The 26271-nt window shown below is 41.3% G+C and overlaps 1 protein-coding gene and 1 non-coding gene across 3 annotated transcripts in view; one reads left to right on the top strand and one right to left on the bottom strand.

Annotated features, from left to right (window-relative positions):
• Lyn (LYN proto-oncogene, Src family tyrosine kinase) overlaps window positions 1-26271 on the top strand; it is a 114788-nt gene that overhangs the window by 46139 nt on the left and 42378 nt on the right. The window contains exons 2-8 of one of the 2 annotated variants that reach the window (XM_020179782.2): window positions 7127-7200; window positions 10600-10645; window positions 11460-11565; window positions 13361-13459; window positions 13581-13684; window positions 14413-14562; window positions 16210-16362. In XM_020179782.2, coding sequence (XP_020035371.1) covers window positions 7132-7200; window positions 10600-10645; window positions 11460-11565; window positions 13361-13459; window positions 13581-13684; window positions 14413-14562; window positions 16210-16362 — 727 coding nt within the window. In that variant the 5' untranslated portion in view covers window positions 7127-7131. Of the gene's footprint in view, window positions 1-7126; window positions 7264-10599; window positions 10646-11459; window positions 11566-13360; window positions 13460-13580; window positions 13685-14412; window positions 14563-16209; window positions 16363-26271 lie in introns of both variants that reach the window. The other variant, XM_020179780.2, reaches the window with a different exon arrangement.
• LOC141422039 (U6 spliceosomal RNA) lies at window positions 23349-23453 on the bottom strand. The gene has a single exon (XR_012446705.1). It is a non-coding gene; the product is annotated as a U6 spliceosomal RNA (small nuclear RNA).

Below are 26271 nucleotides of genomic sequence, written 5' to 3'. Positions count from 1 at the left end.
TGCAGAATTTATGCCCTGTAATTCAGCAGTCACACATTAGGTCCTCAGCCACCTAACAGCAGGCAGGGAAACATCTTTACTTTGCCAACAGGCTTAGACTCTTCCAGTTCTCATGTAATAACCTAGTCCTTTACTTTTCCCCTTCTTCCCCTTGGTCCTTACAAAGATGGTATCCTGGTAGGGACAGGATTGCTCTTGTGCTGTTTGGGGCCAAAGCTGCTGATTCTCCCATATTCTCTATGTGCCTGCAGCCTCCCAAGTTTGGCCTGGGGAGTGGCTGTTGAGATTTCAAAAAGCACTGCTTGGGGATGATATATAGACATGAGGGGACTTCTGGAACCCCCGAGAACCTATTCCTGGTAAATGGGAATAGGTTCTTCCCATTTACCAGTCCTGTGGTACCCACTGTCCTGGGGTAGAGTGTGTAAGATTTGAACACTGCCCCAGGGGCAGCAGAAGAACCGTGAAGAGCAGAAAGATAGTAGAGAGAGATTTATTAGCAAAGCATAAGTACACCTCCAGTTGTGAGGCAGGCAGCTGAGTGAAAGTCAACTGCCCAAACAAAGATGGTAGCTTCAAATGGGTAAGGCTGGTGGTTGGATAAGGCTAAATGCAGGAAGCCTGTCAGGGCTTGGGGTTTTAGGCAATAGGGTGGGGTTACAGAAGGGTGCACCATGGAGGCCCTCCCCTTGTGCCACAGTGGTTTGACAGACTCTGCATGGACCATTATGTTGATCACTGGTTCTGGGAGTTCACTAAGTCAAACTGCTGGTGCAGGTGTGGGCCCTTAGGGTTTTGTGATTCTGCCTTCCTGAAGGAAAGCCAAGGGAACTGTCCTAATTCCTGCTTAACAAACCTTCCACAGGATAAGTGAGGGGAGCCCTGGGACATTGTCTGGCTCTTTTGTCTTCATATTTTTCTTCACCATGAAGACAAAAATGGGCCACTCCTTCAGACAGACCTGGGAACCTCCCTCCTATGTCTGAGGATGTCTTACATGAGTGTTAGCCACCCACATGGCTATCTTCCCAGCTTGTACCTATGTATGCATACTTAAAGCCACTTCCCACCTCACTGCCTCTTCTGCATTGATCCCCGACCATAAAAGTGAGTGGGGGCTAGCAGACACCTTGGACATGGCTTCTATCTCAGTCTACTGTGCTTGTAAGTCATATCCTCCTCCCTTCTACCTCAGTCACAGACTGGAGACCGTTGCTTCCCACAGGAGTGGCTCAAGAATCTGAGGGATACCCATGTATTGGCTTAATCACCCCCAATTGCTACTCCTGTTACCTATGGCATTTAAGCCCTGGGGAGAGCCTTACTTGTTGACACAGAGAAAGGCAGTTTGGAGCCAGCTAACCTGGCAGGATGTCTCCAGGTCTGAAGGAGGGGCTCCTTCTCTCTTCACTTGCTATCTCACAGAAGGAGGGGGTGCAGTAGAGACAGAGGGAATCAAGACAGCAGAGCTGGAGGTCATTTCAGGGCTCCATTCTCTGGGCCTGTGGAAGTTCTCAGGCAATCCAGAAGTTCCCCAGTGTCTGTGTCACGTTCCCCAAAATAGCAATGCCCAGTCAAATCTCAGCAGCTACTTTATGGTCCAGACTAATGAGACCCCAAGAAAGGTTACCAGCTTAGCCAGTGTATCAGCTCTGGGTTTGGGGGAGATTTTTATGGAGAAAAATATCAGAGAATGTTTGCAAAAGACTACTAGGGTAGGTAAGGAGAAAAATTGTATTACTTAAGTAAGGAAACTTTGGTTCCAGCCTTTACAGCTCCCTCTCTTTTTAAGGGATTTAGAAAAACTAACTGAAGAAAGGTCTGAACTTCGGAAGTTAAGAATTAATGGAATCGGTTTTGGAGCTTCGTTCTGGCACTCTGTCTTCTGCCTCCCTGTGGCTGTTCTGGCCCTGCCGCTTTGATAGGAAGTATGGAGAGAGCATTTTACCTCCCTTGAAGGCAGGTAAAACTCTCTGACAGAGTTTCTTTTCTGAAAGTGAAGGGAAGCAGCAGGAGCGTGTGTACAGGTTTGTGCATAAGAGGGCACAAACCCTCTAATGCACAAGAGATTACTTCTCTTCTCCAGAAGAGATTACTTCTATAACCAAGTAATCTCTTGGGTTATAGAATTGACTCTGGAAGGCAAGCGAGTGTGAGAACTCACAGACATTGTTATAGGGATGATTTCCTTCTATCAAACTTGAACCTGCCCAAGTTCATTTTGCTTGGGATCCATCCACCAGCTATATTTCCTTGGGTTTCCTCTCTTGTTTGTAACTTTCTAAGCTTCCTAATTCAGGAAATGCTTGGAGATGAGGCTCACTTCCACGGAGAGGTAGCAAGGCTTTGGGCAGGTAAAGAGTGCAGCTTTGAAGCCAGATGAACCCTGGATTGCCAGGCAATGTTCTTGCCTTTTCTCCCTGAGGAACCATTTGTCTCCCACCCTCACTGACATTTGTGGTTACGCTGTTTGCTTTAGGTGAGTGACTGCTTGGTATTGCAAGGTCAGGCAAGAGGTCAGACTTCAGAGCTCTCTTCAGGAGCCTTCACACATGTTGCTGGATAATGAATGGTACTAAGGCATTCAATTTGGGAAGTTGTGGCAAAGGGAAAAAAGGTTTTAGTTTCTTTCTTGGTAGGTAATAGGATAAAGGCAGAAGAAGTGTAAGTTAAAATAAAACAGAACATGGCACCAACAGTTTATTATTTATCTATTTATTTCGAGACAGGGTCTCACCTTGTAGCCCAGGCTGGCCTTGAACTCGTTATCTTCCTGCTTCACCTCCTGAGTGTTGGCATTACTGCATGTGCCACCATGCCTGCAAACACAGTATATTTTATAGAACTTTATAATGGCAAGCTATCTGAGTCATGGGTGAGGAGGGGCAAATCCTACTGACTGTTTTTAAATTTTAAGACCTAGGATTATGTAGACCATTAACAGAATCATATTCTAGAATTCATAAGACTAGAATAGAAATCAGATAGGACAGAATAGACTAGAACAGTCTGGAATAATCAGAGTTTATAGGAAGAAAGTGGTATTCAATGTTCTATTTTTAGTTTCCTTAAGATCCACTAATATGATTGAGGAGTAATTTAAAAACCCTTATATAGTAGACAGAAGGTGACTAGATAGAGGAGAGGATGGAATTACCTCTCACTTTTCCCTAATTCAATGAAGACCCCCTGTTGATAAACATTTATGTGGTCTCTTTTTCTGATATGAATAATGAGAGTGTGAACGTCCTGGTGCCCTGTGCAGTGCAGCTAAAGTGATCCCCAGAGTTTGGTTTCTTGGTCAAGCAGGTGAACAATCAGTAGGTATTGTTAAGGTCTTATGGAGACCATAGGATGGTTACAAGGAGTTACATATTGTGAACCCAGACTCTTTCGTTTTTTAAAAAATCATTCTTTCAATATTCTAAGACCCTTACATGAGGATTAGCCACCCACATGGCTATCTTCCCATGAGAGAACTTTAAGAGAAGTCACCAACCTCCCTTTTTTCAGTAGGTTCCTTGTGTTCCTTTGTGAGCAAAAGGCTGCTGTCTGTTTGTATCTCTGTAGCCCAGGCACTTGACCTTTCACATGAGTGTCCACAGTTATATTTGCAGGTCAGACCCTCAGGGATTATGATCATTTTTAAGACTCTGCCTAAAAATGTCCTTTTATTTACTATCAAAATGGAATTAAGGGGAAATTGCCAATAATATTTACACATTTAAGCAAACTTAGAAAATTTTTTATTTTATTTTATTTTATTTTTTAAATTGTGCTGGGTGGGGGGTACATTGTGGCATTTACAAAGGTTCTTACAATATATGAAATACATCATGCTTGAATTCACCCCCTCCGCTATCCTCCTTCATCTCCCCCTCCCCCAAACTTAGAATTCTTCACCAGAGGAGTAGGGTGCTTTTCCTGTCCCCTATGTGACTCATGCAGCTCTCTAGTCCTTCCTGCAAATTCAGGGCAAGCGTGCAGCTCAGTTATACCAGACTTGTTAGCCACAATGTGACCATGTTCTCATTAGCCTCTTTTCACTGGTTCTGGGTTTTTTTGTTTACATTGTATTAACCTCTTTATTGACTCTTGTGTAGTAAAGTGCTTCATATTCTTTTGAAAAAGAGGCAGGCAGGCAAGGAAAGTAATCTCTTCATTTAATGAAACAGGAATTTTAAGATAGATATCGTATGGCAAAACAGTAAGAATACAGGCTGTGAAATTTGCTTTAGACTAAAATGATGTGTGGATGACTTCCAGATCACTAGCTGTAGCTTGGAACTGATGATTTAGCCTCTCTAAGCCTCAGTTTACTCCTCTGTAAAGTGGGCATAACAATGCCTTGAACATAAGAGTTTCTGCAAGGATTAAATGAGATGCTCAGCACATTAAAAATGTTTATTAGAAAATTCTAGGGTGCAGATCATTGTGATTTGTAGCTCTTATCCCTTGGATATGTGGAACCACTCCCTCAGTTTTTGTCAGGAGTAGACTGTGTTTTCTACCTTTCTGGAACCTTTGCATGGCATCAGAAACTGCAAGCCCTGTTTGGAGTTTGTTTGAGGATCACCATATCATGGGAGGTTTCTTGTCGAATCACAGGGCCCCCAAAATGATCTCTGTGCTCAGGGAGTCAAGGCTCAGGTACTGTCCCTGAAGTCCTCCTCCCCACCCATACTCTCTCTCTCTCACTCTCTCTCTCTCTCTCTCTCTCTCTCTCTCTCTCTCTCTCTCTCGTCATCTTTAGAATACAGCACATTGTGGATTTGTCGGTTTATTTTATCCCTCTCTCTCCTATATTTCCTACAAACTGGAAGTTAGTTCTGGAGGTTTTTGCTTCAAAACAGCCTGGGGTGGTTTCACCTACCCACCATTTGGCAAAAGGGGTCTTATGAATCTGTTGCCAGTCACAAGCCCTGCAACCAAAGCTGCTGGATCCATAGTTCTTTCAAAAATGTGTTCTGAGCAGGCTGTTTTAGATGAACCAGAGAGGCGGCTGGCTTAACCAGATTCCGTTCTAGCTGGGAGTGTTGATGGTGGGAGAAAGACAAGTTAAGAGTGAAATCATGATGGCGTTGGTGAGGGATGCTCTTTCACTGACTGGGACTATAGCCTTTGTGAAGGATGAGAGAGGAGAGAGGGGAAAAAAGGAGAAAGAAAGAGGTGTATCCTCAGGGTCTCCTGCATGTGCAGGTTAAATGCGGCTCTGTCAGTCAGGCCTCATACATGCGCTGAGTGGGACAGGGATGGAGACAGGTGCTTCAAGGGGCCTGGATGTGCGGTGGGTCTGGGGGACGAACCAAGGTCTCCTTTCCCTGGAGTTTGCCCTGTGCTCAGGGGTCTGAGCTCACAGTGCTTTCCTATTACCATGTTTTTCTCATTAATAAACCACCATTTTAAGGACTAATCAGTTAAACACAGCTTTGGGGGTATTATCGGAGAGGGTGGCAGAAGAAGGAATTCACATGCTTATTTACAGATCAACTTTAAAACCTATCTCCATTTCAGAAACGTTAGCCAGTGGAAAAATGTGCTGTTTTGAATGAAAGAAGTACTTGCTTCCCCTTTATTTTGGGAACTACAGCTCACTAGTTTCAAAAAGAGATGTGGCTGTTCTTTAGAGCCTTTACAGGATAATGAAATGATAAACAAGTCCAAGCTGACAGACCACCTGGAAGCCTGCAAGAGCGCAGGACAATGTGGCAACCAGGCAGGGAAGGACAGAGTTCAGACACAATCCCTAGACATTTCTTAGCAAACTTCTTCCCGATGAGGGACTGCCTGCTTTGCAGCACCTCTCCCCCAAACCCCAAGTCACCTTCCTCTCCTCTAAAGTTCTAGAACTGAACCCCAATTTTGCAGTGCTCTAGAATCACACCAATCAAATGGGAAGCACCATGTCCTCACTAGACCCCAAAAGAATCTGTTCTGTGGGAAACACTGCCCTGTAAGCCCTGTAATGGAGATTGTAATAGATTTTGTTTTGTTTCTAAACTATGCATTCAACCCCAAGGCTGTACTACAAGGAGATAATTATCTGATTCAGATTTTCAAAATCTTCCTTTAGTCTCCAGAGAACTCTCTGTCCATCTTAGAATTAAGTGAATGAAGAAATGGAAGAGTTTAGCATTTACAGACATTATGCAACACAAGTCTCTTCTTCCCATGGGGGCTTTCCCTTCCCAGACCTATCTGCAACCACAGCTTATGGGTGCCATCATTATGTCTAGCTCCACCATCTCTTCTGGTTTCCAGGCTCAGATCTCTTCCTGGGAAACCTACTGGATCTTATCATCTAGATGTTCCTAGAAGTATCTTTTCTTCCATACCAGTGTCCCCTTTATTTCCTGACTTGGGGAAGGCCTCCTAAGTCCTAAGCTGCATTCAGTTAGAGCCACTCCAGTTCTTAATCGCACCTGATTTTGAAGCCTCCAGTCCACTCCCCTTCGCCTCGTACACTGCAGGTGGAATATCCAAGTTGCCAGCTTTGAACCTAACACAGGTCTCCTTCTCCAGCCCCTACTTCTGGCCTTCTCTACCCACTCGTAGACAGAGGGTTTAATGGTGTCAGAGTAGCTCTCTGAAGGGGTCACATGATCTTGAGGTCACTTTGGTTGCACATGAAGTTTCTTCTTCTGGAAATCCCTTTACTGAATTTGCCACCTGACTGACATCCCTTCCTTCTCCATTCAGAGCATTTTCTTCAGGAAGCTTCCTTGACCATCTCCTTTTTGTCTTGCCTGAGCTATAGATGTCCTTTCTTAGGTCTTATGCATCCTCTGTCATTGACTTGCCACACTGTACCATAATTTTAATTCACACATCTTTGCCACAGAATATGAGTATGTTTACAGTAGGAATTCTGTCTTACAGACAGAATATTGATGCTCAATGCATACTTTCGAATGAATCAATGGATGAATGAATGAATGATTGAATGAAGAAATGAATGACCAACCAAAAGCCATTTGTGGGCATTATCCAGATTTGAGTGTATTAATCTATGCACAACAAAGGAAAAGAATGTAGTAGTTTTACTTTTCTTAAATGAAGAGATTTGGGTGGCTTAAAGCCAGTTCTGGAATGGTAAAACAATATTATTGCTTTTATATTCCAACAGGAAATATGGGATGTATAAAATCAAAAAGGAAAGACAGTCTGAATGACGATGGAGTAGATTTGAAGACTCAACCAGTACGTAATACTGACCGAACTATTTATGTGAGAGATCCAACGTCCAATAAACAGCAAAGGCCAGTAAGTAGATAGTCTCAGGGGAGAATTCCCACAGCAGGATCAAAGCATGGCTGCGAAATTTCAATCCCAATCTATAATATGTGCATGCAAAAAATCACATTGATTACTTGGGCCTCAAATAATTTTTGATATGCTTTGTAACTTAGTCCTTGGAAGAGTGTATAAATATTTTAGGGCTAGCCTTAGGGTAGGTAGTGAGATTAGCACCGTGGTCTGGAAGCAAAAGAAAATGCTAAATTCAGATCAGAAGCTTAAATCTGTGCTTTTATGTCTTTTGGTGGATCATACTTTTATTCTATCTTGTCATTTCTTCAATCAATTTAAGACAGTACAGATAACTGAAGTTGTCCTGATTTATTATAGTGAATTAAAAGATTAAGAAATAGTGCATCTAATTCTACCTCTGAATCTTAGACAACTGCCTACTCTAGAAATGCTTGGCCCAGCAAGAACAAATATTACATTTTAGGACAAGATAGAACTTGAGAGTCTTGGATAATTACAACCTTAAGTCTGCTTTATTTTAAATCTTGCGTGTATTTCTCACTATATGTCTGTTTGTCCTCCTATAACCTGGTTTTTATGGAATCCCTCAGCATTTAAGATGGACACAGCTTTTTCCACATTAGTCCAAATGCCTTTATTCAAAATTTTCATAGTTTCAGTTTGACATGTCTTAAATGTGTTAAAGCCTTAGAAATCTATTCTTATTATCAAGCCATCTGCTAGCCCTCTCCCAGGCTTTCCCATTATCCTGAAGATAGGACTTATCTATCACAGGTCAGAATCTGGTGTCATCATGATTGATAAGTCAGAGTTAAAGAAAAGTGAGGTGAAGAGTGACTCTATTATGCTATTAAGCTATCCACATGTGATGCTTCTGGATAGATAAATTAACATTGTAACATGTAAAATTGCAAAAGAAAATTTATCTAATCAAAGGGTGTAAGATTACTAGTAACTTTAATAATTCAGTGATGTTAACTACATATGAATATAAAATTCACAAACTTTTTCATAAATATGTATGACTGTAGGTTGTATTAATATGATTAACAGTAAGTAAAATAAGAGGCATTAGAGTCATAAATAGTTTTTTTTATAGATTTCAGGGTTCTCATGAAAAGGACTTGTTTGTTTCTAGCAACAAATGCTACAGATTTCATATGCTTTAAAACCCAAGGGTTTTTGTGGGGTGGTTATTTTGTTACTGTTTTTTAAATGATGAATGAAAATGTCCTATATTCAGAAAAGCAAAGGAGACTAGTACAAAGACACATACCATTTTCTCCTCTTGCTCAAAGTACAGATTAAAAACCAAGTTGGGAAGCAGAAATAAGTAGTAAGCATGTTTGAAATCTTTTGATTTCCTCATGTATACTGTAAGTATTTTAGTTTGTGTCTTCTGTGGTCACAGATGCCCTTGCCTCATTAGCTGGTTAGTTTAGCCTCATTCCATGCCCATATATAGCACTCTCAGTCTCTGCCAGGTGTGCCAAAATGCATGCCATGGAATGATTGCCAGGAGAGTCTGATAAAGGAGTGCAGGGGGCGGGGTGTAGAATTTATGCAACTCCACCACACTTGAGGAAATGCTAAATTTTAAGAGAAAATCTAGAGTGATGGTATAAGACTTGAATATATATGTTTTGGTCTTATAAAAAATATACTGAAATGGGATGGGTGTGGTAGCATATGCCTGCATATGCCTATTGTTCTAGCTACTTAGGAGGCTCAGGCATGGGGGGATCACTTGAGCCCATGAGTTCAAGACTGACCCCAGCAACATAGTGAGACACCCATATCAAAAAGCAGGTGCATTAAAGTATTTGTAAATTAACATCTCTGATATTTGCAGATCAGCTTGCTGCTTTCAGAACTATTTAGTTTCTCATCTAATTATTTCCTCTAAATCATGTAAAATATTTTTGCTAACTAAGCAAATGTAAATGACTGAAAAATCAGTATAAAATTTCTTGAAATAAGTCCTTTTCTTTTTTAGGACTGTACTAGGATTTGAACTCAGAGCATTGCATTTACTAGGCATGTGCTCTGCCACCTGATCCAGGCCCCCAGCTCATTTCGTTTAATATTTTTTTGGATAAGGTCTTGCATTTTTGCCCAGGGCCATCCTCAGACTATGCCTCTCCTACCTACGCCCTACAACGCCTGGCTTGTTGGTTGAGATGGAGTCTTGCAAACTTTTTACACAGGCCGGTCTTGAACCACAATCCTTCAGAGTAGCTGGGAATTACAGGAGTGAGCCACCATGCCCAGCCTTTGAAATAAATCATGGAGGATAATATGTACCCGTGGATTTTTTAATTCCTCAAAGTAGTGATTTTCCCCCCTTACTGATTTAGAGATTGTTATGGACTGACTTTCATCCGAAATTTAAATTTCAGCACAAACTATTTTGGTCCCATTCCATGAAATTACTTTAATGAAAGAGAAACAGAAAAACTACATGGTTTGTAGTACCTGCCTCTGAAGTGACAGTGCCTTCCTTACAAGAGGCCTCTGGTCAAACTCAGCCTCATCATGGCATTGTGAGAAAATGGGTTGATTTAGAAGGTAATTGAAGTAGCTTTTCGCATCACCAGGCCCTGCCTAATAATTCACCCCCCAGCTATAATAACAGGGACTACCATCTGTCCCCGCCACAGACTCAGGTTCATCCAAGAAAGCCTGGATCCATTAGGACTTGCTCTTAACTGCAAGTGACAGCCCTGACCACACAAGTTTATCAAGCCCAGGAAACGTGGAGGTGGGATGGTGTGACAACTCCTCAAAGTCACCAGGACCTCAACTACTTCTGTGTTTTGCCCTGTTGTTCCTTGTGTTTAGTTTCTATGGCTACTGGGACTTTAGCCTTCACTCGTTTCTAGGCAGAAGAAGGAGGCAAGAGAAGCAAAGAGGCTCCCCAAAGTCCCACACAGCCACTGAACTTCTGGAGCATGCCCTCCTCCAAATGCCCAGGAAGGTTTCAAAGCAGTCATAGAGCTGGGCAAATTGCCACCCTAAATAATATTAAGGTTCTGTTACCAAATATGGGGGAGAATTAGGATAAGGTGGGCATCTGAGCCCCGCCTCCTAGAACCCTGTTTACTTCCTGCCCATAGAGGCAAAAGCCTGTGAACACAGAGGGAGCCCTGTCCCTAAGCCCTGACTGTCATGGCGTCGCTCTATTGGAATTTCTCTCTGTTCTGCTCTTCTTTCCAGCTTAATAAAATGAACATACCCAAACTTCACTTGCTACTGTTAGAAAAATGATATACAACATGAGTGTGAGTAGAAGCTAAGCATAATTTTTTTCTAACAAATACTCTTTTGTAGGTTCCAGAATCTCAGCTTTTACCAGGACAAAGGTTTCAAACTAAAGGTACGTTTGCCTAGCAACATAGATAATATGTTTTCCTTACTATTAGGTCATTCGTAAAGTAGTTGTTCTAGATGTTTGTACTTATTTTTTGTTGTGGGAAAACACATGACATAAAATTTGCCATTTTGTAAGTGTGGAGTTCAGAGCCTCAAAGCACATTCCCACTGTTGTGCCCCCACCCTCACCAGCCATCTGAGAACTTTTCCATTGTCCCAAACTGAAACTCTGCACCCATTAAACACTGCCTTCTCATTCCCCACTCCTTTTTTGTTCCTGGCAGACACCGTTGTATTTTCTGTCTCTATGAATTTGATTATTCTAGATATCTCATGTGAGAGGAGGCACACATGAGTGTATCTGTCCTTTATGCCTGGCTTATTTAACTTAGCTTAGTATCCTCAAGGTTCACATATATATAGCATGTATCAGAAGTTCATCTCTTCTTAAGGCTGATGATATTCCATCATGTGTGTACCCCACAGTTGATTCATCTATTTACCAATTAGTGGACAACTGAGCTGCTTTTATCTTTTGGTATTGTGGATGATGCTGTTATGAACATGGTGATATCATTTCTTAAAGATGATGGAATTAAATTTGTAGATTATATGGGTTGTGCTAGTGAATGCTGTGCACTGTAAGTACAGCATGTTACTTCATAGACCCAGAGCCCGCTCGGTAGGAAGTTCACAACCTCATTCTAGTGGCTTCTCTCTTCAGTGCTTCCTCTCATCCTTTGTGCCCCATGAAGATTTGTTAAAATGCTCCTGCTGATGGATTCCAAAAGCTCTTTGCTTTGTGTCTTCATTTTTAGATCCTGAAGAGCAAGGAGACATTGTGGTGGCCTTGTACCCCTACGATGGCATCCACCCAGATGACTTGTCTTTCAAGAAAGGAGAGAAGATGAAAGTCCTGGAGGAGTAAGTGTGCCCAGGCACCTGCAGCAGCAGCTCAGGCTGATGGCTTCTGCAGACTGAGCCACAGTGACACTTGGATGCCCTTCCTGCAATGGGCATGAGACCCCCCAGTCTCTCTGCTGCCAGTAGGTTCAGGCAGTAAGAGGAGTAGAGCCAAAGCAATTTCCCTTTCAAATCTGGCTGTACGCACTCTCCAGGAGCTTTCCCTTTGAGGACTGATACTGGTTTCTTTTTTCACCCACTGTGCTACTTTGAGCTTGGGTCTCCGTGACATCTGCATGTTATTTAAAATTACCATTTTATTTGGCTTATTGCTTAGACCCCAAAAGAGCTCATGGGCCCATCAGATGGGCCCGGTCAGTGTGATTTCCCAGGGTGCAGTGCAGTGTTACTGCAGCCCTAGCATGGGAAAACCCTGCTCAGTAGGAGGAACACTTCCACAAAGCTGCCTGGACTTTTCATTTCCTGGACCCCCACATGCTGACTCACAGACATGTGACCCTTGTCAGACCACAAGGGCACAGGATAGTGTGAAGAATAAGGAACTCTAAACATTTTAATTCTAGCCTGCTTTACCTGCTGATTTTGTATAGAGTGTCACTCTGACCTGCCAAATAAAACTACAGGAGAGAGACTCCCTTAGTAAGAGTAGGGTGGTAAGCAACTGAGAGCTGTGTCCCTTTTGGTTGAACATGAGCTTGTGTCTAAACGGGACCCTTCCTGTGACTTTGAAAAGTCATTCAAAGTCTGTACCTTGGCTTCAGAATGACAGTGTCTCTATTCTACATGACTTGTGTATGTGTGTGTTTATAGTTGTTCCTGGTTATCCATGGGGGCTGAGTTCCAGGACCCCACGAGGATACCAAAATCTGCAGATGCTTGAGTCCCTTATACAAAATGGCGAAGCGTTTGCATGTAACATGTGACTATCTTTCTGTTATAGTTTCAATTATCTCTGGGTGACTTATAAAATCTAAGCAATGTAATTGCTCTGTTAATAGTTCTTACCCTATATTGATTAGATAATAACGAAAAGAAAAAAGTCTATACATGTCCAATACAAATGCAAGTATTTTTAATATTTTCAATCTGCCATTGATTGAGTCTGAGGTAAGCACAGACATGGAGGGCCGGCTGTGTATATAAATATTGCATAGGTCTAAAATGGGTGGCACCTTAGCACTAATTACAGAGGGGTGTGTGTGGACATTGAAGAGGTACAGCTAAGGCTCAGAGGGACCCACTCCATTTCTACCCCATACACCAGCTCACCTGCTCTTTCCAGTCCTGCCCCACCTCCTCCTGGCTCACTGCCTGCTTTCTGGTTTAGGGGTTTGACATGGTGATGCTTGGAATTTTCTGCAGTGTTTCTTTTTATTCATGGTATCCATCTCTATGGAAACTAGATGGTTTTATCAAACAAGTTTATAATACATGAACTATGGTTTATTATGCCCTTGACTGCTATTTCTATAAGAGTCCTAAGACATTTCCTAGTTATCTTGGGGGAAATGGCAAATGTTTTGCTTGTGCAAGATGAGAACCATTTTTATCAACTCCTTGCTTATCAGCACTGAACACAATGACTCATATTTAAGTTGTAAGGCCACTTTCCTTTGCTCTGTCCCTAAACATATTTTTGTACCATCAAGAAGAGTGAATTTTCCCATTGGATTCTGGGATTCCAGGAATGCTCCTCATTTTCCCTCACCCTGCAAAACAAACACATTAAGGTAATTGTTACTGTAGCTCTTGGGTCTTGCATATAAACACTTTCTGGTGTGTATTTCTGTTCCAGGCATGGAGAATGGTGGAAAGCTAAGTCCCTTTTAACAAAGAGAGAAGGCTTCATCCCCAGCAACTATGTGGCCAAAGTCAACACCTTAGAAACAGAAGAGTGAGTCCTTTTGCAGTTGCTATCTTTGATACTTTTGTTCACTTTGGATTACTTGTTATTGTGAATAACTTTCTCCTTCCCTGGAACACAATTCCTATGAAATGTTAAAATGTCTTCACAGGTGGTTTTTCAAGGATATAACCAGGAAGGACGCAGAACGACAGCTTCTAGCACCAGGGAACAGTGCAGGAGCTTTTCTTATCAGAGAAAGTGAAACATTAAAAGGTAGGAAGTGGTTTGAGACCTTTAAAAACACTCCTTAATTGCAGTGTTGTGGATTGAGCCCAGGGCCATGCTCCTGCAAGGCAAATGTTCTACCACTGAGCTTCAGACCTGGCTGCCAGAAATCATCTTTAAAACTATTCTAGAATTAATGAAACAAAGGGCATAGTATGTTATGGTTGTGCGAGTTTTATAGTTTGATAACAAATAACAAACTCAAATGATTCTGGTTTGCTACTAAAAATAACATGGAAAGCAGCTGGAATTGTGGCTAAGTTTTACTACACATATTTGCTCAGCCTCCTGCATTAGTATTATGGGTGTATTTTTAAAAAATATTTGTGTTAGTATAAATTAATTTCTCAAAAGGTTTCCTCATGACATTTTAGTACATGCATATAATATACTTTGATCGAATTTATCCCCACTATTGTTCTCTCTTGAATCTTGAAATTTTAAAAAAAAGAAAATCAAAGTAACTTTTGCATTCAGCTAAATAATTTTCAAAAATTATTATGAAGAAAGAAAATGGTATGTTAGCCACTTACATGGCAAACCAAATGCTAACTTCATTTATTAAGCAGAATTTTTATAGGACTTTTAAAATTATGTATTATGTATGTATTTAACTTGTACTTGCATATTTTGTGAAAAACAGGTATAACAGTATTATATAATGCAGGCCTTCTTTATAGAATATAAGCAGACTTTCCTTACGCTTTTTCCCACAGGCAGTTTCTCTCTGTCTGTCAGAGATCATGACCCTGTTCACGGCGATGTCATTAAGCACTACAAAATTAGAAGTCTGGACAATGGAGGTTATTACATCTCTCCACGAATCACTTTTCCCTGCATCAGTGACATGATCAAGCATTACCAAAGTAAGAAAAACTGAAGGTTGAACAAGAAAGATATGTTTGTTACAAGATGTCAAATACTATTTATGTATTAAAACTTTTTATGTGTCATAGTTCTGTTTAATGAAGTTGGTGAGCTGTAATTGATTCTGAATTAGACTATGATGATACAGATGCTCCTTGACTTATGACGAGGTTATGTCCCAGTATATTTACTATAAATTGAAAATATTATAGGTGCAAATACATTTAGCACATTGAATCTACTGAATAGTATAGCTTAGCCCTCCCTGCCTTACATGAGCTCAGAGCACCTACGCTGTCCTACAGTTGGGCAAAGTCATCTAACACAGAGCCGACTTTATACCTTACAAATGCTGTTGGTTCGTGTAAGCTGTGGAGTACTGTTCTGAAAGTGGAATGGTTGTGTGGGTACGCTTTCACACCATCGTAAAGTAGGAAAATCCTAAATGGAACCATAGTAAATCAGGGACTGTCTGTACATTCAAAGTAAGTCTTGATTTTTGTGAGTAATTATCCCAGTTCTTCCTGCCTTGTCCATACCATTTGACATCCCATGTTCTAACTAGAAGACAATATATGTTATCTTTGTACAGTGCACATTTTTACAATGTCTCTAAATATCTGAAATAGGAATGCAGATGTGTGTGTGTGTGTGTGTGTGTGTACAAGTTGTATGCACTCTTAGTAAAAGAAAAGAGAGATAATACCACAGACATATTCAAAAATGGCAGGTCAATGTCCTTGTCTCAGGTGCCACTTTCTAGCCTTCTGGAGCCTGTCCCCGTGACCTTTAGGTCCAGTTCCTATATGACTGACATCAGGTGCAAGGGATGTTGCTACTCCTTTCTGTCACCTGCTCTAGGAGAATGCACATTAAGAGTTTGGTTAGGTCTCAAGATATGAAAAGAGCAAGGGACCAGATGTTGTGGAACCTCTCTCCCTCTGTCACCCCCATTCATCTATGCATGTGGCCTGTGTGTTGAGAACTTGCAGTTCAGTAGCCCTACCCTAGACCGGAGGTCCAGCCATGACCTGACCCCATCCCCACCCTTATGCCCTGTGGAGATTACGTTCTATTGAGTACAGCAATCTATAGGCCTTTGTCGTTTGCTTTGGGTTTTTGTTTGTTTGTTTGTTTGTTGTCTTTATAATGAATAAAATAAATGTTTCAAATTATAAGAATTTCAAAAGTCATAACTACAAAAAAGATTCCTCCCCCAGAATTTTAGGCTTTTAAACTATGGAAAATTAGACATTATAAGTCTAATAGCTTGCTTGTTTAAGCTTTTCTTTATAGATATTGGTAAAATATTAAATATCAGTAAGTGCTACATTAGAGAATTCAACCAACCAAGAATTGAAAATATGGTTTAAAATTACATCTGTATTGAACACGTACAGGTTTTTTTCTTGTAAACATTCCCTAAACAATACAGTATAACAACTATTTACATGTTATTAGGTATTACAAGTAATCTAGAGTGATTTAAATATATGGGAGGGTATGCATAGATTATATGAAATACTACACTATTCTGTAAAGGGAATAAGCATCCGAATTTGAGTATCCAAGGGGTGTCCTGGAACCAGTTCCCCATGGATACAGACTATTGCTTTTCTTAACCTTTGTCTTTCCTTTTCCATTAGAGCAGTCAGATGGTTTGTGCAGAAGATTGGAGAAGGCATGTATTAGTCCCAAACCACAGAAGCCATGGGATAAAGATGCCTGGGAGATCCCACGGGAGTCCATTAAGTTGGTGAAAAGGCTCGGCGCAGGACAATTTGGGGAAGTCTGGATGGGTGAGTGTGTGTGGCTCTGGGGCCAGTATCCCACTCACTCACAAAGAAAGGTGCAAGCCAGTTTCTTTAAGCTTCTGAGCCAGGCACTGAACTGTGTCCAAAATATCATTTCTTTTCTTTTCCTCTGTCCATTTGAGGTCATGAACTGGCCAGCAAAATCCATTTGCTTCAACTCTTGCTCTTCCTTGTGACTTCATAATTCTCCCAATGTTTGTGAGAGGAGAGCAATGGTTCCATCCTCCTGCCTGATTCTCTCATCCTCAGTCTCTGCCTCTGTTTTTTTTTTTTGGTGGTGGGACTGGGATTTGAACTCAGGGCCTCAGAGTCTCTGGATACACATCAGAAGTGCAAGAAATTTGCTTCCATCTCAGGGTTAGGATCTACTGGCTTAATAGGAAGCCTCATATTTATTGCAATTAAAAGGTAGCCAGGCAGGTTTCTTTTTTGTTTTGTTTTGTTTTATTATTCATATGTGCATGCAAGGCTTGGGTCATTTCTCCCCCCTGCCCCCACCCCCTCACCCCCTCCCTTACCACCCACTCCACCCCACCCCCTCAATACCTGGCAGAAACTATTTTGCCCTTATCTCTAACTTTGTTGAAGAGAGAGTATAAGCAATAATAGGAAGGAACAAAGGTTTTTGCTGGTTGAGATAAGGATAGCTATACAGTGAGTTGACTCACATTAATTTCCTGTGCGTGTGTGTTACCTTCTAGGTTAATTCTTTTTGATCTAACCTTTTCTATAGTTCCTGGTCCCCTTTTCCTATTGCCCTCAGTTGCTTTTAAGGTATCTGCTTTAGTTTCTCTGCGTTAAGGGCAACAAATGCTAGCTAGTTTTTTAGGTGTCTTACCTATCCTCACCCCTCCCTTGTGTGCTCTCGCTGTTATCATGTGCTCAAAGTCCAATCCCCTTGTTGTGTTTGCCCTTGATCTAATGTCCACATATGAGGGAGAACATACGATTTTTGGTCTTTTGGGCCAGGCTAACCTCACTCAGAATGATGTCCTCCAGTTCCATCCATTTACCAGCAAATGATAACATTTCGTTCTTCTTCATGGCTGCATAAAATTCCATTGTGTATAAATACCACATTTTCTTGATCCATTTGTCGATAGTAGGCATCTTGGCTGTTTCCATAACTTGGCTATTGTGAATAGCCAGGCAGGTTTCTATTTTTTTTTTTTTTTTAGTAAAAGTAACAGTAAAGTTTATTTGGAGAGGAACAACGGGGAGAAAAGAGAGAAGCATTTCCTGTTTCCCACATGGGAAATGGTAGCAAAGACTCAAAATGGTGCTCCCCAACTCCTAGTTTTATACTGGAGAGCTGGGGAAAATATACATGGTCAAAGATAATGGGTTTGGGTGACTGAAATGGCCAGGCAGGTTTCTAAAAATATTCCTGTTGTTAATGAGTCCTTCCTCAGCCCTGTCACCTTCTCAAGCTGGGGAAGGAGTTCACAAAAATTATAGCAATGCCTTTCTTCTAGGTATTCTCTTTGCCCCTCTCTCTTTTCTAAAGTTTTTATAGTGAACATGAATTTCTTTTGTGATAAGAATTTAAAATTTTTAAAGTATCAAATTACCCTTATGGTTCTAATAAAAAATGCAGTTTCTTTAGGAAAGGGTAGCCTGGGAGGTTGCACCCAGCTGACTGGATCACTTTCTCTCTGCACATTATATACATGACATGGCTTTATCATGTATATAAATGTAGACACACACACCACACACACACACACCACACACACACACACACACACACACACACACCACACACACACACACACACCACACACACACACACACACACACACACACCACTTTGTGGGTGAAGCAAAGTGATTTCCTGGTAGAAGGGGCTTTTGAAAACGCTCCATTCCCAGCTAGGCAGAATCCCAGGACTTCCAGCCCACAGCAGCCACGTGGCCAAGCTACCACCACATCCAGAGACCTGTAAGGGAGAGGTTTTCCCTCTGAAATCTACCCCCTGGGATCACAGCTTTGTGTACTATCTCCTGTTGGCACCCCAACAGCCGAAGTGTCATTTAAGTATGGCAGAGTCTGACCCAGCCTGTAAGTAATTCCTACTGCATTTTGCATCTGAATTTGCAAAACTTTTAGAATTCAGGTTATCTGACTTCACATTCTTCATTTTGGTTGGGTTGTCTCAAATCTGGCTGGCTGTGCTTCTCAGGTATTTCCTTTCCTTTCCTGCCATTAGATCCTCTGAGTGAGTGCTGTCTGTACATGTGGTCTTTTCCCACACATGCTCTGTTGCCTACCTCACAATATCACCCTCCTCATTTTTTTCCTTCTTTAAAAAATTAACACAAAATTAGCATAACATAAAATTAGTCATTTTAAAGTGGCATTTATACATCCACAAGTATAACCAGCACCTTTGTCTAGTTTCAGAATGTTTTCATCAACCCAAAAAGAAACATTGTACCCAGTAATCAACAACTCCTCACTCTCCTTCAGCCATTGACAACCATTCCACTTCCTGTCTCTATGAACTTGACTATTCTAGGTACCTTATGTAAGTGGAGGCACAGAATATTTGTTCTTTTGGTGTCAGCTTATTTCACATAGCATAATGTTTTCAAGTTTCTTTCAGTCATAGCATGTATCAGTTTCATGTTTCTATGGCTGAGTAATATTCTGTTGTATGGATATACCGCATTGTGTTTATCCATCCATTGATGGGCATTTTGGAAATGTGCACATCTTGGGTGTTATGAATAATACTCCTATGAACATTCATGTTTTTGTGTGGACACATTTTCATTTCTCTTTGATATATACTAGGAGTGCCAATACTGGGTCCATGTAGTCAGTCTATGTTGAACATTTTCAGGCATTGCAAAACTATTATTATTATTTTTTTAAAGTATTGCCTTCTTTTCTCCTGAAATATTTGTATTTATTTCTGCATATTTACTTATTTTTCCAAATCCAAAGAATAGGGGGAGGAATGGTATGGCTTTATCATGTATGTAAACATAGACACAAACACCACACACACGTGTGCACACGTACACGCACACATCCACACACACGCACACACACGTGCATGCACACATTGTTGTTCAGCTACATGAGAGCAATCTGCAGATGGAATGATTCTTTCCTCTTAAATACCCAAGCGCGTGTCTCCTCAGAGCAGGGCCTTGTCTCACATAACGCAATGGTCACACTCAGGAAATTTAACACTGCTATCTATATGGAGCTCGCATTTGGATTTCCCCAGAGAATTTCTCAATAATGTCCTGTGACTGTTTTCCCCATCCTAGAATCATATATTTGCATTTGGCACATCTTTAATCTCCCTTAATTTGAAAAGCCCCGCATTTTATATCCACGTTCATGAGGCCCACGTTTTGTGAGACGCAGGCCCGTTGTCTTGTGGAATGTCTCACAATTTGGGTTTTTTCCGACGTGCTCCGTGATTTGGCCCAGCTTCTGCCTTTGTGAATGATATCCACGCACCTAAGCAATGCTGTGTTCTGGATGTACATATTGGTTAGTCCCATTCTTGCTGATGGTCTGTTTGATTTGAAGGAGAGCTATCAGATTTCTCCATGGTGACTTGTGATTCCCTTTTGCAATTAGTAAGTAATCCATGGAGCAGTTCTTTAAGACTGTAAAAGAACTTTCTCTAAGGCCAGGCATGGTAACACACACCTATAACCCCAGTACTCTGGAAGCTGAGGCAGGAAGAACATGAGTTCAAGTTCCAGGCCAGCTTGGGCTATATAGAGAGACTCTGCCTCAAAACAAAACAAAACAAAAAAAACCAGTTTTTAGCACCATCTGCTCATTTTTAATTCTCTTGCTTCTTAGAAGCCACACATCTCAATAAAGCTTTAGTACCCCCTGACCTTCTCCCTCACTTCCTAAAAGTGTCTGCTTTGACCCCACACAGGCGTGCTCATCCCTGCCAACTCACTGGAGGAGTCAGGCGCCTGCCTTTCTGTTCAAGGGTTGTCACTTTGGTTAGAGTATTGGCAGGAAAAACACAACCACAATTACATTTAAGCTGTAGGTCTCCCATCCATCTGCGTGCTCTTTCCTCTGTACTCACTTTGCGTGGGGAGTGGGTGGCTGAGTGCAGAGGGGAGAGGAGAAGAGGGTATGGTCTGTGCAGTGTCTATATGCATGTTCACTGATTTTTCTCACTTAATACAGCGGCACTGTGAGACATTACTGTCATCCTTTGGTAAATGAGGCCACTGAGAAGTAGATAAGGAAGTTACCTAAGGTCATTCAAAGCAGTGAGAGGAGAGAGGGAGGCTCTTTTGGCTTCCAGAAGCCCTGGACTCAACTGCTTTCTCAGCTATCTACAAGTGAATTTGACTTCCCTCAACTCAGTTTCTGCATCAGTGAAATGGGCAAATAGCTATCTTATCAGTTGTTGAAAGGAAAATATATGATTCTAGGATGGGAAAAACAGTCACAAAGACATTACAAGAATTTAACTGGGCTGTACTCACTCACTCTAAGGCAATGCATATATAGGCCCTGCATATAAAGAGTGGTTTGGAAATTTGCCCCAACCTCCCATGCCAAGCTGTGAAGCCAGTATACAAGCTAGAATTGCATGGTGAGGGTGAAGCTTCTGCGTGAGAGCACTGTGTATGTGACCTGTAACTTAATTGATGCTCTTTTAAAAATGCAGTTGCTGCAACACTGGTCAGAAATGTCCTTGTCAGCTGTGTGGTGAGCACTGCTTCCAGGGGTGCCTGGTGAGCGCCAGATACTCATCTCTTGTTTTTCTTAACCACAGATGACAGCAGCTAGGGTGAGAAAGCTAAAGGGCACAATAGTGAAACAGGAAATTGCTCAGCCACTATGCTGACCTGGGAAGTTATCCATTCAGGAGGGGGAGATGAAGGTGATCTTCTTACATATTCTTCAAATGTTCTTGTGGGCTGTTAGCAAGTAGAATGGTGAACTCTTTACCAGCTCCTTGGTGGTGGTGCCCAGAGGCACCATTTACCTGCCTAGTCTGCCCATGCCAAAATATGCCCTCAGGGAGCCAAGAGCGAGGTGGCAGCGGGAGCACACACCAGAGACCATGCACGACCCACACCTGTCCTGAGGCTCAAGCCTGGGCTGAAATGGTGCACCTGTGCTCAGACACATTGGTCCCTTCCAGGACTGAGCAAACCTCTTTTCTCCACTTCCAGGTACACTAATTTCCCCCTGTCCACGTCTCACCCTTTTCTGTTCATAGGTTTCCCCTGGGCTGTGTGCTACGTGTTTGCACTTAGAATCTAGAGAACTTTTATTTAGCGTGTACACAGGTGGTACCTAGGGGAAACTGAAGTTTAAGACAGAGAAGAATGAGGCATTGAAAAACATGTAATTGTTCTAGCCAGCATGTTACTTTTTATTATACTATTTGAAAGAGGATGATACATCCTGTGAGAATACATCACTTGCATAGATTTGCTAATGATGTCTTTTAATTGTATTAAAATACACATAACATAAAATTCATATCTTAACCAAATTTAAGTTCTCAGTTTAGTAATGTTGCATTCATTCATATTGTTGTGAAACCAACTTCCAGAACCTCTTTTCATGTTTATAAAATGGAGCCTCTGTGTCCACTCAACACCCACTCTCCATTCCCCTCTCCTCCCAGCCACTGACAACCATGTTCTACTTTCTGTCTCTGGATTTGGCCGCTCTAAATACCTCAAAGAAGTAACCACACAGTACTTGTCTTTTTGTGACTGGCTTATTTTACTTAGTGTAACATCTTCAAGGTTCATCCTGTTACAGCGTGTGTCAGAATTTCCTTCCTATTTAAAGCTGAGTAGTGTTTCCTTATCTGCGTACGTCGCATTTCGTTATTCATCTGTCAAAGGACACTTGGGTTGCTTTCGCCTTATGGCTATTGGCTATGAACAAGGATTTCTCTAAGATTCTGCTTTTGGTTCTTGTGAGCATATGCCCAGAAGTGCAGTTGTTGGGGTCTGAGGATATTTCTACTTTTAACATTTTGAGGCATTGCCATACTCTTTTCCACAGTGGTGGCATCAGTTTACATTCCTGCTGACAGTGTGCAGGGTTTACATGTCTGCACATCCTCGCCAGAACTTGTTAGTTTCTAGTTTGAGGGGGCTTATTTGGTTGGTTGAGTTTTTGTTGTTATTGTTGTTGTTTGAGAGAGGGTCTCACTGTGTAGCCGAGGCTGGCTTTGAACTTGAACTCACTATGTAACTGGCCTAGAATTTGAGATCCTCCTGCCTCAGCCTCTTGAGTGCTGGGATTATAGGTCTGTACCACCACACTCAGCTGGATTGGTTTTCTGATGGTAGCCATTTTAAGAGGTGCAAGGTGGCCTCTCATTGTGGCTTCCCATTTCCCTAATGATGATCGACATGGGACATCTGATCATGAGTGAGCTGGTCATTTCTGTGTCTTCCTTAGAGAAATGTATATTCAAATCCTTTGTCCCTTTTTAGAAATCATGTTTTTAATTGAATTCCTAATAGTGTTTTAAAAGAGGCCGTTGAGCTTTATCTGAATGGGGTCATCATAGAATGTCATTTTTAGGGGTGGTGTCCTGATTGAGTGAAATGATGCAGCTGACATCAAAGAACAGGTATTATTAAATACTTCATATTATTACACAGAAATATAGTAACAGTGCATAGACTAGAGGGGGAAATTACTTCCTATTAACACACTAAACAAGACTTATTCATTTCTTTTTAAATTTTTTTTATTTTAAGGTAATTGTGAGTTCACATGTTGTTATAAGGCATAGTACAGAAATGAAAACATGCCCACACAAAAACTTGCATATGAATATTCATAACCACATTATTCATAGTAGCCAAAAAGTGTAAACAACCCAAATGTCTCTAATAATGAGTGAATAAACAAAATGTGGCATAGCCATACAAGGAAGTATTCAGCAATAAAAAGAAATGAAGAGCTGACACCTGCTATAACATGGATGACTTTTTTAAAATATGGAGCACTTTATGGATTTGGGTGTCATCCTTGCAGGGGCTGCGCTAATATTCTCTGTATCATTTTAATTCTAGTATATGTGCTGCTAATGCCAGCACACGATGACTCTTGAAAACATTATGCTAAGTGAAAGAAACCAGTCACAGAGAAGTATGTATATGAAAAAATCCAGAACAGGCAAACCTATAGAGACAGAAGGCAGTTTGATGAGTAATGAGTAGGGGAGGTGAGAACATGGCGGGAGGATTGCTAATGACTGTGGAGTGGCAAAAACGTTCTACAGTCGATGGTGGTGTGTCACACAACTCTGAATAAACAAAAAAAAAACCTGATGAATTTTATACTTTAAATGGTTAAACAGTATGGTATGTGAATTACATTTCAATGAAAGAAAATGCAGAGAGATCCCAGGTACTATTTACCCTGTCTTCCAAATGTTTCCGTTTTGGAAAGTTACAGTACAAAAATCACCACCAGAATGTTGACATCGGCAGTTGATTTTTAATTGTGCTTTTCTCCCTCTAGTCTTGTATGGAAGGAAGGGAGAAGAGAAGGAGGGAAGAGAAGAAAGGGAGGGGAAGGGAAAATTTGACCTGAGATCTTTTGCTGACAAGATCTGTGAGTTTGGCTGTCACCCAGGGAGCTCCTTCTTAGCTACTGAAACAGTTTCAATCTGTTGAATAGATTTGGCAGAAGAATACTGGAAATAAAGTCAAAAGTGCAGTAATTGCTGATGCCATGCGATGAGTCAGAGGTAGAAGGATGCCCTCTCTCCATTGTGAGCATCTCAACCTCATCATCCAATGTCTGGCATAATACCAATCTCTGTGCAATTTGGAGCTGCCAAAATTTAGTTTTTATTTCTCAAGGGATAAGCAGGTTAGCTTTCCTCATTGATAGGGGAGAAAACCCAAACCAAGGAAGTGTTCATAGACTACCTGCCACATTTTATGGTCTGAATGTTTTTGGTCTGAAACACAGGGAACAAATACTGGGAAGTGACCTGTCGCTGGGGAAGGTATGGGTGTGGATAAAAGAAAGAGGTGTCCCTGCATCAAGCTGTTTCCTCCTGTTTGTGTGATCCCCTTGACATCTGACTTGGGTGAGACACTTCCTCTATGTATTGTATTCCCCCGACTGAACAGCGAGGAGATGGACAGTGTTTCCTCTTACTGCTTGGTCTGTGAAGAGACTTTGTGGAAGAAAGGAAACAGTTTTAATGGAATTTTACTTGATACATTCTTATTTGAGCCAACTGTGTCAAATTAATCACCAGCCAACTTCCAAAATCAGCTGTGTACACTTTTTTTTACACTTTAAATGGTATTTGTTTGAAAGAACATTTTTTGTCTTACCTTTATGCCTTTATTTTTATTTTTTTTTAATTTTTATTTTATTCATATGGGCATACAATGTTTGGGTCATTTCTCCCTACGTCCCCCCACCCCCTCCCTTACCCCCCTCCCTCCCTTACCCCACCTTACCCCTCGCTACCCAGCAGAAACTATTTTGCCCTTATCTCTAATTTTGTTGAAGAGAGAGTATAAGCAATAATAGGAAGGACCAAGGGTTTTTGCTGGTTGAGATAAGGATAGCTGTACAGGGAGTTGACTCGAATTGATTTCTTGTGCATGTGTGTTACCTTCTAAGTTAATTCTTCTTGAACTAACCTTTTCTCTAGTTCCTGGTCCCCTTCTCCTATTGGCCTCAGATGCTTTAAAGTATCTGCTTTAGTTTCTCTGCATCAAGGACAACAGATGCTATCTAGTTTTTTAGGTGTCTTACCTATCCTCACCCCTCCCTTGTGTGCTCTCGCTTTTATCTTGTGATCAAAGTTCAGTCACCTTGTTGTGTTTGCCCTTGATCTAATGTCCGCATATGAGGGAGAACATACAATTTTTGGTCTTTTGGGCCAGGCTAACCTCACTCAGAATGATGTTCTCCAATTCCATCCATTTACCAGCGAATGATAACATTTTGTTCTTCTTCATGGCTGCATAAAATTCCATTGTGTATAGATACCACATTTTCTTGATCCATTCATCAGTGGTGGGGCATCTTGGCTGTTTTCATAACTTGGCTATTGTGGATAGTGCCGCAATAAACATGGGTGTGCAGGTGCCTCTGGAGTAACCTGTGTCACAGTCTTTTGGGTATATCCCCAAGAGTGGTATTGCTGGATCACATGGTAGATCAATGTTTAGATATTTAAGAAGCCTCCAAATTTTTTCCAGAGTGGTTGTACTAGTTTACATTCCCACCAGCAGTGTAAGAGGGTTCCTTTTTCCCCGCATCCTCGCCAACACCTGTTGTTGGTGGTGTTGCTGATGATGGCTATTCTAACAGGGGTGAGGTGGAATCTTAGCATGGTTTTAATTTGCATTTCCTTTATTGCTAGGGATGGTGAGCATTTTTTTCATGTTTTTTTTTTGGCCAGAAATAACATTTTAATGTGCTTCATCATGACATCTTCATGCATGTAATAATAATATTCCTGCCTCCATTGTCATCTCTGTCCCCCATCATGTTGATCTCCTTCATCTTCCCGAATAGTCCCCCTTTCATGTCTTTTTTCATGTCTACTTTCATGTCTTTTTTTTTTCTTTTTTAAGTCTAGGTTTTGCATTTGAGAGAAAACATGTGATTTCTGTCTTTCTCAATTTGGCTTACTTCACTTAACAGGATGATCTCTATTTTCATGCATTTTCCTGCAAATGACATGATTTTATTCTTTACTGCCAAATAACTCTCCATCTTGTATATATACCACATTTTCTTCATCTGTTCATCTGTTGACAGACACCTAGGCCAATTGCATAGTTTGACTCTGGTTAATAATGCTGCTATAAACACGAGTGTGCAGGTGTCTCTGTTGTAACTGTATGCGTCTTCTTAAACCACTCTCCATCCCGTCAT

The sequence above is a fragment of the Castor canadensis genome, chromosome 3 (assembly GCF_047511655.1).
Source record: "Castor canadensis chromosome 3, mCasCan1.hap1v2, whole genome shotgun sequence".
Classification (NCBI taxonomy): domain Eukaryota; kingdom Metazoa; phylum Chordata; class Mammalia; order Rodentia; family Castoridae; genus Castor; species Castor canadensis.
The sequence above is the reverse complement of the archived record's forward strand: the minus strand, read 5'-3'. Positions and strand labels throughout refer to the sequence as shown.